Genomic DNA, 12,562 nt, shown 5'->3' with positions numbered 1-12,562 from the left:
AGCAGGTTCTTTTTAGGGTAACTTACCGCGATTGTTAGGCTCAAATTTCGTTCCAGGAACTCCCCTCCTTCGGGGGGAACTTTTTAGCTTTGCTTTCCGAAAGTTGGCGAGGGACCACGGGAGGGGCCAGAAACAAATCACTGCGATGAAAAGGAAGTTGACACAGACAACTATAGCCCCTTTGGCATTGGTGGAACTTTTTGCAGTTCCTAGAACCTTTTCTTTGTGCCTTTGGACAGCACAGGTACCGGGGACCACTGAACCATTTTTACGCCGATGGCTCCATAGGAACTTTAAACTACTGCAATCACTGCTCGGCTGTTTCCTCGTGCAAAAATGGACTGAACCAACAATTCTCACCTGGCAAAGCAGTGCTGGGCAAGAATAAAAACATCGTAGTCCACTGTTATTACTTCCGTCATGCTGAGCATGGACGCTGTGATGACTTCACGCTCCGTGTTGTCCTTGTAGTCTTACCCTCCATCGCGGCAGTTTGTTTTTGACTTTGGTGCTCAAGCTCTATGTCGCAGATGCTTGCTACCGTGGTCCCTAATTCCTTACGAGAATGCACAACTAAAAGGTTCCTCCCGGAGGAGGCTACTTCCTGGAGCCACATTTGATTTCTGTCCGTAAGCTTGTGAGGAGTTTTGGGCTCGAGGCCTCTCTCCGTCACACCGACTCCCGGATCTCTGGCGGCGGAAATTCCATTCACCTGGTGTACTTTCCTCCCAGTCGCCTGTTTCACCTTTTCGAGTTCGATCCTTTGACGTCCTATCGCCCTTTCCATTTTTCTTAATTTCGCTCGCGACCCGACTCTTCAAAATCTGTCATTTATCCTCATCCGCAGCGGAGGAAGGAGAACTTACCCGGTTCTGTGAGGCCTGCATACCCCGGTTTGGTTTTTGAGTTCTTCAATTGCAACATTGCCGGTTTGTTTGTCAAGCAGTATCAGCGTCCCTTCCCGCAACGAAACCCGAACAGTGTCTCCATTCCAATTGATATCTACTCGAGCGCTTCAAGCGTTCTCCGATCCTTTTAAGCTCAAACTCCCCTCAGCCGGATCCAGTCCTCTATCTGATTAGAGCGCAGACCATTTGTTTTCCTCCAGCCAAACCTGAGGCGTTCCGGTCGAACCTGCTCTCGACCCTTCCGCCCTCACCCCTCGCTTTTAGGCTCCGGACAGAAACTGGATCCGTTCCACCTTTAAGCCGCCAGCTGAGCGCGCGCCAGCGCAGGATTGGCCGGCGCACGAAGCACGCCAGTCATTTTGTCCATCCTGTTACGGCTTGGCCGCGATCTCTCATTCCATCAACCGCCGACGACGACTGTACCAGAACGAGCTGATTGCAGATCTCACATCGCCAGGGCTTCTGTCGGGCGTTTATGTCGGCCGTACCGTGGCGCGTCTCAAAGAAACCACTCGGCTTTCAGACACCAGAAGCTCCCGTTTCTCCCCCTCCGCCGGCTGTCTCTCAGCGGCAGATTGTCTTGGAGGGGAGTCCGGACAGGGCGGAAAGGATGAAGGGTTCTCGTGCAAAAGAGGCAGGAAAAGAAAATAGACGGCGGGAGAAGATGGCTGGAGAGACGTGGAAGGGAGCGAGGGAGCGACTCCCGTTTCATTACAAGCAGGAGAGCAAACTTCAGAGGGAGAGAACCGGTGAATCAAGAGCCCCAGTTCATTAAAACCCCAGCGCCCGGTCCGACCGCCGCCGCCGCCATCATCATCTGAGTGGAAACTCGTCCTTCATCCGCGATGCCTCATTAGCGGGCGCGGAAATGCATCGACCGAATTTCTGCTGATACGCGTTTGGACATTTCATTGACCGAGATGCTGGATCGCAAGGGACTATTTGGTGTCGGGGAAGGGCTTTGTTGGAGTATAAGCGCCAAAAAAAAAAAAAAAAAAAATGATTGGATGAAAGACAAAATCCACAAAGCACCAGAAGGTATAAAATTTAATGTTACCTTCTATTTTGTTTCCAAGAGTTCCCCCTAACTCGCCAGGGTTTCCTTCGGTGGTGTTTGTTTTTAGCGAGCGTGAAGGATCCCGTTGTCCCCCCTGAGCCCCGAGACATAGAGGGATCTCTGTTCTCCAGCTCAGCGAGATCAATGTGGCGGCTTTCCAGCGGCAGGTCAGCAAGAGGGTTGCTGGAAGGCTTCCCGCTGAGCACAGCGGTCTTTGTGCGGAGAGTAGTCCCTCGGCCGCTCGTCCTTGTAGCCGTCTCCTGGGATGTTCCACCCGAAGTGCGGAGGAGTGCCCTGCCAGAAGACAAAAAAAAAAAAAAAAAAAAAATCGGACCCTTCGTCCTATAGCTCAGGCTAGGGTTTTTTTTATCCTGCAGTGGTCTTGGAGATTTACCTGACCTCGTCCCGCTGGGAATCCCTGCTTTATCTGGAAACGTGGTTTACCTTAAGCCGGGCCGGCAAACCTGTCCGCGGCCGCCGAGCAAAGTGGATTTGGGACGGCACGTACTTAGCGAACGGGCGACCGTACTGTAGATCCTGCCGCTCTACTTCCACCGCCATTGTTATCTTCTTCTGGTCGGTCGCAGCATTACGGAATACATGTATGTGAATGAGAGGAACCCAGGTGGAACGGTGAGGCTACAGTGAGTGGAGATCAAGAAGTTGAAGGATTTCAAGTACTTAGGGTCAACAGTTCAGGGGCTCGAGCAGACTGGAATGGGTGGAGAAAAGTGTCAGGGGTACTAAGCGATGGAAGACTTTCAGACAGAATGAAAGGAAAGGTGTACAAGTCAGTGGTGAGACTAGTGACGCTTTTATGGCCTAGAGACAGTTACAATGACAAAAAGACAGGAGGCAGAGCTAGAAGTCGCAGAGATGAAGATGTCGAGGTTCTCTTCGGGAGTGACCAGGATGGATAGGATCAGGAATGAGTCTATCAGAGGAACAGCACATGTTAGATGTTTTGGAGAGAAGGTCAGAGAAGCCGGACTGAGATGGTTGGGTCATGTACAGAGGAGGGATAGAGAATATATTGGTAGACGAATGCTGGAATTGGAGCTGCCAGGCAGGAGGTCTTGAGGAAGACCAAAGAAAAGATTTATGGACGTATTGAAAGAGGACATGAAGTTAGTTGGTGTGAGAGAAGCGAATACGGGGATTACGGATCGATGGAAGGGATTGATTTGCAGCGGCGACCCCTTAGGGGGAAAGACCGAAAGGGAAAGTATTACTCGTATGCCATCCCTGCTAGCTTTGGTTTCATATCCATCTACGTACTTCGATGATCATCGGTAGAACCTCTGCTTACGAATTCTTTTCGACCTGAAATGTCCGACAACTGAGTACATTTTTCCCAACGAAATCAATGTGAATCCCACTGGTCCGTTCTCCAGCCCCAAAAAACATACCGTATTCTTTTGAAACTTTTCTGTGGGTTTATTTGTGGCAAAAATACAGAAAGGAATTAGATAACCTCATTTATTACTGTGTTTCTGGTGTTCTTTCTCCTCTTGCCAGCACTTGTACTCTGTGTTTCCTTCACTAAATCAGTGAAGTAAAGCTGTCTCGCATACGAGACCCTCGCTAATGCTCTCTCCAGCTGGCTGTCTTTCATTAATCCAAACAATCGCTTTTCGACTCCTTCTAGGACCCTTAGACCTCTGCTTCGTTAGCGTAGTCACCCCTTTAGCCGTCACAGCAGCCGTCTTTAGCACATCTTTGTTCTTCAGGGTCGGTGAATTAGCCACGGCGCTGTGTTTGGCGAGCGCTACGAACAACACGCTCACGTTTAGCTATTATTTCTTTCCTAAAATTCTTAACTACTTCTTAACACCACTGTCACCAGCACTTTTGACCTGCTTGGGAGCCATAATGAGGACTAGCTTCCTGATAAAAGCGCCAAAAAACGCGCTATAACAGGAGAACACAACGATGAACGATGTAAACAGTGCTGAGTACTAACATGTTTGTATGTTGATTCATTTGGGTTGAAAACTCTTTTTGAGTTTGTTCGTGATTGGGTGATTTTTTTTTTTTTCTGCTTCTTCTGGCTACTGACTTTCTTTCCAACCAGAAGGTGGTCTCCGCAGCCAGTTCCACGAAAGTCGCGGATTCAAAACCTGAAAGGTTTTCCATAGCTTGCCTCCCGGGCCTGGTCGAAAGGGCAGGAAGGCCACGCTTTCCCAGAAACTGACCTTGCCGTTGGTTTCCAGGCTTAGACTTTTCCACCCAACTCTTACCATAGGATGTATGACTACTTTTCCTTTGGGTTCCCCTTCCCTCGGGGGCTACCGTAGCCAATCATCTACCTCCATCTTTCTTCCGCACCACCTTCCCTTCAAAGAGGTGACTAATGGAAGGGACGAAAGGGGACAAGGTCTTTGTCAGTAGCCCGATTAGCCGGATTAGTCGATACCCTGTAATTCATCGGCACCGATGGTAGAGCTCGTCGACCCTGGCCTCAGCCCATTGGGCACAGAAGTCGTAATTTGTTGGCATATTTAGTTTGGCACAAGCTTCAAGTGGGAGCCCCTTATGTGCCCGGGACTCTCAGCTCAGGGAGGACCCCGGCTTGTGCCGATTATACGGACTTTTTGACCGTATTTGGCATCCTCCCTTCATTTTACTTTTTCTTCGTGCAGACCGCTGGTCTCATAGGATTTCACTGATTTCACTCAGAGCTGCTCAGAACTTGGACTTCGGTCGCTGCCGCCGCCAGTACTGTTTGGCCCGCTATCAGCCGAGTGATTGATCACTTCCATTCGATCAATTAGCGGAGTACCTCCAGATAATCTCGCCCCTGCGAGGAAGAAGGTGAGCACACATGAACCGGAGTCCCGCCACGCCAATTCCACTTCCCTTCCCCCTCTCTTTCACGTCTGAAACCCAAAGCAGATGGTTGGCCATTTTGTTTGACAGTCGAAGCGAAGTCCTCCCCCCGCCCGCTACCATGACGACGGGCTGCCCGAGACGTCCGCTTTGGCTCCGGACATCTACCGTCCAGGACCTTCACGGCCGGCCGGTTCCCTTCCTCAGATCGGGAGCGACCGAAGATGTTTTTACTGGAGACCCGCCCGGTCTGGAGGCTCAATCCGCAACACACACACACACACACACACACACACGGGGAGATCAAGGAACATGCTGCAGGGATTGTTAAGGAGCCTCCGCTCACTAGGAGTGACCGATTCCCCGCCGACTGCCACTGCACTCTGCTCCCAGCCCATCTGTCATGTACGCCGACGGTAATATTTCCCCGCACTTGTCTCCTTCCGGCCCGTCGTGCACTCAGGTCTGCTCCAGATTCACGGTTTCCTGAAATCAGCTGTTCGCTCCTCAACCTTCTGTTCTCTGCTTTGACGTATAGCGGAAAAACGCGTTTCGCTAGCTCAGGTCTTTTCCTTCCCTCCCCCCCTTGGTCATTTACCGCGGTCCTTCATCACGGTCCGCCTGAACGGATTCCTGGAAACACAATCGCACTTCTGCCGCTCACGTAGTGTACCGTTTTTTTTCCCCAAACTATTGAGCGCAACTCAATGCAAGCCGCAAAAATAAACAAATATATACGTGTGCACATATGTAGGCCACACTTGTCGAGAAGCCGCAGGTGTGCACGTTGTAGCATGACATGTTTACACAGCAACCTTTTTTTTTTTTCTCAACTTTAAATTAAATACATACCGATAACATCCGCAAATATGTATTGGAAATGCTTTTTTTTCCGAACATTGCCTGTAACGCGGGCGATGAAAAAGATTAATAATAAATAACCCTAGGAAAAGTCCATCCATTTTCCATCCCCGATTTATCCCACTCCGGCTAATCGCTATCTTTGTCTTCCTACTTCGCACTAAAACCATGAAAACCGTCTTTTTCAGTGTCGGAAATTCACTGTAATTTCATCGGTCCGACGTGACGAAGCTAAACATTTCGGCGGCATGAAGCTCATCAGCCCAAAAAAAAAAAAACATATATTATCCACATAATTGTTGAGGCCGCAGTGTTCAAAGCGCGTGGGGGGAAAAAAAAGTAGCGGCTTATCATCCGGAAATTAGTTTTTCTTTATTTACATTGCGTTTTAAACGTGCTGTTTTTCGCTAATCCATTAAAGCGGCGTTGCGGCGGTACTAAGAGTACATTAGCGACACGACACCCTACGAAAAAGCTATGTTTGTAATCCCTCAACCGCTTTACGGAAGGAGTCTTGTGATCGGCCCGCCCTCGATGTCAGGGTCCTTAACGCCGGCACTCGTCGTCCATTACCGCACAACCGATCGCTAGACTCCGGGAAATACGACGGCGAAATCCCCCACCACCTCCCCCGAAAAGCGGGAAATCTCCGTTCGGCTCCTGCCGTTTTCTGCAGCGTTTTCACGGTAATTGTTTGCGCTCTCGAGATAACTCAAGTGCGGCGGGGACAGGCAGCAGTGTTGCTACCATAATAGACCGGGCATTACATTACTTTTTCCCTTTTGGATCTCACGCCAGGGACTTGGCACCACGAGGTAGAGAAATTACCTCCCGGTCGTTAAATAGCTGAACCACTGACACCGGCATATCTCTTTTTCTCACTCTCTCCTTGGAGAAATGCCATTTCCTTGGAAGAGGGGCGGGGGGCGGGTGTTTTAAACTGCATTTAACATTCAGCCCGGTGTTTCACTCCGTTCATTCGTGCATTATTAAAATACCCCCATAACCCCCTTAATTATTTTCTTCTTGCTCTTCCTCCGTCCCCGCGCAACTGATAATTGGTGTTATTTATCTAAACAATACCGCTAGGTGACTCCTAGCCTGGCAGCGCTTGAATAATGGAAAAGGACAAACGCAAAGAAATTGCACTTACCGGTTTCGTTTCCCCCCCGCGCGTCCACGTGGGCGGGATGTTGGCGTTTACGTTTGGAGGAAAATGAAATGGCAGACGCATTCCGGCGTGTTTACTCCTTTTCCGCACTCTCTTTTTTTTATAATAGGGCAAAGAGTGATATTAACTTGCCGGCCAGGCTAATCTTGGATAAATTTGTCAATTCCTCATGTCTAATTCCAACGGGGCTCGTGGCTCGATAATAAAAAGCCTGTCGTAGCGTCCGGGCCGGATAGAGCTCAGGGAGCGATAGGAGCGCCGAATGTAGACACGGACGTAGAGGCTTCTTCGTCTCGCCTTCGGAGTTTTCTTTTTTTAAATGACTAAATATTTGGCCGTTGAGGCACCAGTCAGTGCTGCTCAGGTTTTTTTTTTTTTTTTTTATAAATGAGTTTGGCCGTCGGCCGACATTTGATTCAGTTTGACAGGCGATGCGGTGATTTGATATTTTTATCAAGGAAGGAATACCGAGATATTTTTTATGCAGTCCTTCCAAATGTTTGTTATTAGAATTGGAATCAGAATCTTTATTTGTCTCAAAGGGGCTATTTGGGGGCACATGGGGGGGCAGCATCAAATTATATCAATAAATATATAGGTGAATAAAAAAAAATATATATATATATGATTTAGGTATAATAAATAATAGTAAAGAAGTGTGCAAATTGTACCATTGGTAACTGACTTTGAGGTAAGCTGCACTTTGCATTTATAGAATAAATATATAGTATTTATTATATAACATATCATATATTTTTACATATATATTGGCAATGAGGGGTTTGCAGGGTTGCTGGAAATTTAGGACCTAAACCAGTAAAAAAAAGCAGTAAAAGTACCTCCCTTTTTTTGAACCTCAAGAATAGTAACCGGACTGTTTTTTTTTTTTTTTTTTTTGATTTTTCAGTGCCTTATCTGATTTCTGGACAACCGTCTCATTCAGATAAAACATTATCTTTTCATTTTTCGCCTCGTGGCATCAGCCAGCCAGCTCAAGAGAAAACTAAATCCGGGAAGCATCGCATTTAATCTGTTAAGTAGCTTTCAAACTGGTTTTTACAACATTAGCATGAGTACCAGCGATACCAAAGTTAAGCCAAAACACTAACCGCTCATTTTGTGCTCCCGGCCGTCTGCTCGCGCTTTCACAAATTAAAGCCCATTTTGTGTTTGTGTTTCCAGCTTCAGCCGCACAGCCCTTCAGCCCCTTCTGGTTCACCGTGGAGCCTCAGGACACTCTGGCCGTCCGGGGCAACTCGGCGCTGCTCAACTGCTCGGCGCACAGCGACGCCGCCACGCCGGCGCGCGTGGAGTGGAAGAAGGACGGCACCTTCATGAGCCTGGTGTCGGACGAGAGGCGGCGCATCCTCCCGGATGGCTCGCTCTTCTTCACCCACGTGGTTCACTCCAAGCACAACAAGCCGGATGAGGGCACCTACCAGTGCGTCGCCACCATCGAGAACCTGGGCTCCATCTCCAGCCGCACGGCGCGCCTTTCCGTCGCAGGTGAGGCCGACAACCTTCCTCGGCTACGTTAGCGAAGCCGTTTCGCACCAATTCTGCGCCGCTGCGACAACGCCGTCGGAGCAATTGCTAAATTGTCACGACGCCCCCCCCCCCCCCCGAAATTTTAAGATCTCGCCTCCAATGACAGGTTGGAACATCTGGATCCGACCCGGTTTGACGTGTGAGTAACTGATTAAATGAGCGGGAAGCGGATAAAAATAATCTTGCGCGAGCGCTAACAGAGCTAGCGCGCCAGCCAGGCGCCCACACAGTTGATTTTCAGTTGTCTTGTTGTTGTTGTCATCGTCTCTTTCAAACTCCTAGAGTTCCCGGGCGTACCGTGTGTTTCATCTGCTTGTTTTGCATCCGGAATACCTGGATGCGAACCAGATTAAAGATAAAATGTACGTTTTTGGAGGTAAAAGGCAGCACAGACTAACACGGCGTGTAGGGATGCTATAGCTATTTTCTTTTTCTCCGACTGTGCGGGTGAACAATGGCATATGCCGATGTGAAAAGGCCCTCTCGTCGCTCCCGTCGGTTGATTGTTTCCTCGGCCTTGACTCGGGCTGGCCCCTGTTCTTTCCCTCACCTAGCCGGAGCTTGAATGCATCACCCTGCTGTATAAATGCTCGGGAATGGGGGAAAAAAAAAAAGCCCCCTCTCTCTCCCTCTCTTCCCTATTTCCAGTGTTACAATGTGACCTTGTTCAGCTTGGGAACAGCAAGTGACGTGGGATTATTAGGTGTTTTGAGTCAAGCCGTGCCCCGAAATTCAATTTGCTGCCAGAGGAGCGGCAGAATGCATTTACTGTGCGCCTTCGCCTCAGTACTCCTCTGGCAGATTTAAAGACACTCAAGAGGCCTCTTGTTGACAACGGGATAGTACAGTATAAAGCTTGTTTGACAAACCATACTACTGACGAGGTAGCATCCGACTGTGTCTCCTGTCAAAGGGGTATTAACTTCAATGATGCTAATGATGCAGCAAATTACCGCCGGAGAGATCGGGCAGATTTGCGCTCAAAGAATTCCGTTGTCCGACTGAACGCGTAATGTGACTCCCCGCAGCAACGAAACAATAACAATGTTGTTGCGGGGCTCGGGCTGCCGCAGCGTCCGTCCAGTCGGAGGCTTGTCATCGCCTTTCAATGACACGTCTGACGTCTGTCAATGGTTCAGAAGAAAATCGTACATTTGTAAACTTTTACAATCTATTATAGATATTTGATCAACTTGCCTGGGATGTAGCAGTAAGCTACTTTGCCAGTTAACTTATTGTGCACGTAGCAGCCTGCTACTCTGTTAGATACGTTATTGTGGCTTACTTAGTAATCTTATTGTGAATGTAGCAGGAAGCTACTTTGCTAGCTAACCTATTTGGATGTCGTAGCAAGCTGCTGAACTAGCAGACTTACTGCTGCGGATGTGGCATCAAGCTTCTTTGCTAGTAACTTGTTGTCTAACATGGCAGCCGTTATGCCACTATGAATGTTGCAACAACATTCTATCATCAACATCTATTTTGCAAGCTAACTTATTGTATAATGTAGCAAGCACTTCACCATTGGATAACTTATCATGAATTTGACGACAAGCTTCTTTGCCAGATAACTTATTGTGCACTTTGCAGTATGCTACTTTGCTTGCTAGTTTATTGTGGATGCTGACGCTAGCTACTTTGTTAGCCAACTCATCATGGACATGGCGAGCTACTTTGCCAACTAACTTATTTGTAACTTATAGCTGTTTGTCAGGTATGAGAGCTATTAGAAAATATGCTGACATACTATTTCAGGGATATATGTAAGATTTATATTCTAAAGCCTTATATTCTAAACACTACCCAAGCATTTCCAGACATTTTACTTTTTGCTAGTAGTGCCAGAAACAAATAAGGGCATACTACCTGTGCTTGATGTTAAACTTGTCAAGCTGTTAAACAAAAAACAATCTCGCAAACCTCCCCCGAATCAAATCTTTTCAAATCCTTTAAACTCCAGAGACAGGGGTCGGTCTAAACCTTGTTTTGAACACCAAGATGTTTGTATTAAATGAATTTGTGGATGATTTTTTTTTCATGAAAATATTCCACATGTTCCTTCACAGTTATGAAAGGTACTCTTAAGCTAGGCTACATTTAAGGGCCTGAGGGCGCTGTGAGGTGGAGTGTTATCCTGTGTATTAAAGTCACAAGATTGTTACATCCGTCGCCACGGCGATTTTGGTAAATTCTTCGGTGCTTTTGAGTCGCCCGCGGATTCCGGTGACAGTCGAGGTGGAAGTGGCGGCGGCTCAGCTTTGTCTGCCAGGTGCTTTGGCGGGAGTACCCGTATTTGCAGCCATTCATCTTATTTTGTCACCATGAAGCTGGCGAGGGGGGAGCGGAGGCAGACGGTGACGCTTAAACACACACACACACACACACACGCAGGAACCCACACTAATGAAATGGGGTATTGGTCCAACTTACTAGAACCTAGGTAGACAACATATTTGCAAGTGACTCCAGTGCCCATTCTGATAATCTCCGCTTTCGCCACTTCTAGATGGACCTGCAGTCGCATTTATGGTTTTATTTCACACACACACACACACATACATGCGTGGCCACCGGTGTATCTCCAGCTGGCTGGCAGGTGGCCAATAAAAAGGTTAATTGCAGTGTAGTGAGAGCAGGCCATTAGGCCGCCATCAGACCCGGGAATGATGGTGTGCGTTGGGGCCGAGTGGGCGTGACCTTTTCCGATGTAATGACGGAATGAGTCACGGTTGGCTAACGCGGCAGGAGGGGAAGGGGGGGGCGCAAATCTGACATCTATCAGGGGTAATATCCGGGATTGATCGCCGGGAGACGTGCCGCTCGTTCCTCGCCGTGAACCCTTCCCCTCCACCGCCGCCGCCCCGCTGAATTCGTCGCAGGCCTCCGAGTCAAAACAAACATCCATCACAACCGAGATTCTTAAAATCAAAAAATCAGCTGTGCTGAGCTTTTCTTTTAATTTAATTTAATTTTTTTTTTTTTTTTTGAATAGCTAATCCAAAATGTAAACTACACTATTGCGGCTTTTCCCCCGGAATCACATCGACGTTAACGATATTCGCATCGTGATAGAAGTGCTAATAACATTCACGCCTCCAATTAGCATAAAGTCCTATCCTGAGCTAACATGAGAGGAAAAAAAAAAAAGGATTTCCACAGTATTTGTATGGAGCCTCTCGGATGAATATTCCAATATGATGTGCACTTTATTAGCAATAGAAAGGATTCTGGTGTGGTAAATTTTTTTTTCATTTTTCCACATTTCCCAGCCCCCCCTCAGGCCACACCGTGTACATGAAATTGCTCTCCGCCGTCTCTCCTGTTTGCATATGCTTTGTCATCCCCCCCCCCCCCCCCCGTATGCTTTAGCCCGTGGCTGCACAGTCAAATTGTGCAAACAAAACCAAGGCATGTGAAAAAGGGAAAGGAGCACTCCTTTTTTTTTTTTTTTTTTTTAATTTTTTTTATGTATTCCGTTTGAGTCCGGCACAGAGGGTGGGTTAGGCGGGTGTGCGGCGCCGCTAATGACAAATCCCAGCATAGCGGTCTAGCGGGGCCCTCCCCTCCTCGCCGCTTTGAACTCGGGGCCCCCGCAAGACTGACTCCAAGCCGGCACCCCGTCACCGCCACTTGAAAGGGACCCCCGCCGATGACAAAATAAAGAATTAATATCGTCTTTTGTTTGACCTCTGCGTCCACCAGAGACGCCCCCCCCACCTTACCTATAGGCTACTGTGGCGTGAAGAGATAAACTAAACCCTATTTATCACTTCGCTTTCATATGTTTTTAGTCAAATCTATTATTTTTTTTCACCCCTGAACATAAATCCCAACCCCCCACAGTGATACAAAAAAAAAAAAAAAAAAAATCCCCAAAAATAACGTGTCGTGTGTGTCAACTCGTATTTAAGCGCGCTCATCCTTTGATAGCCCTTTGAAGGTATTAGGGTGTCGGCGGGTTCTTTAATCCTCTTTTTTATTTATTTATATTTTTCTATAATGTATTCTAATCTGTTTTGGGTGAACCCCCTCCGGACGTTGCCGCTTCAAAATGCAAAAAAAAAAATAAAAAAAAATAAAGATTATGATTATGAAGTCAGTGTTGCGCCAGCAGGCCTTTGTGTTATCGTGGAATACGGGACGTCCGGTCGGATGATTTATTTCATGTGCTGCCATAGTACGACAAAG

At 47.8% G+C, this 12,562-nt stretch overlaps 1 protein-coding gene across 28 annotated transcripts in view; it reads left to right on the top strand.

Moving 5' to 3' along the window:
* Positions 1 to 12,562, top strand: part of neo1a (neogenin 1a) — a 158,429-nt gene that overhangs the window by 43,055 nt on the left and 102,812 nt on the right. For all 28 annotated transcript variants that reach the window (XM_086144110.1, XM_086144103.1, XM_086144095.1 and 25 more), the window contains one exon: positions 8,009 to 8,332. In XM_086144110.1, the coding sequence (XP_086000236.1) occupies positions 8,009 to 8,332 (324 nt within the window). The remainder of the gene's footprint in view (positions 1 to 8,008; positions 8,333 to 12,562) is intronic.

This window comes from Fistularia commersonii, chromosome 3 (assembly GCF_037954325.1).
Source record: "Fistularia commersonii isolate RoL2024-O1a breed Wild chromosome 3, RoL_Fcom_v1.0, whole genome shotgun sequence".
NCBI classification, from domain to species: Eukaryota; Metazoa; Chordata; class Actinopteri; order Syngnathiformes; family Fistulariidae; genus Fistularia; species Fistularia commersonii.
Note: the sequence above shows the minus strand (reverse complement) of the source record. Positions and strands in the feature narration are given on the sequence as shown.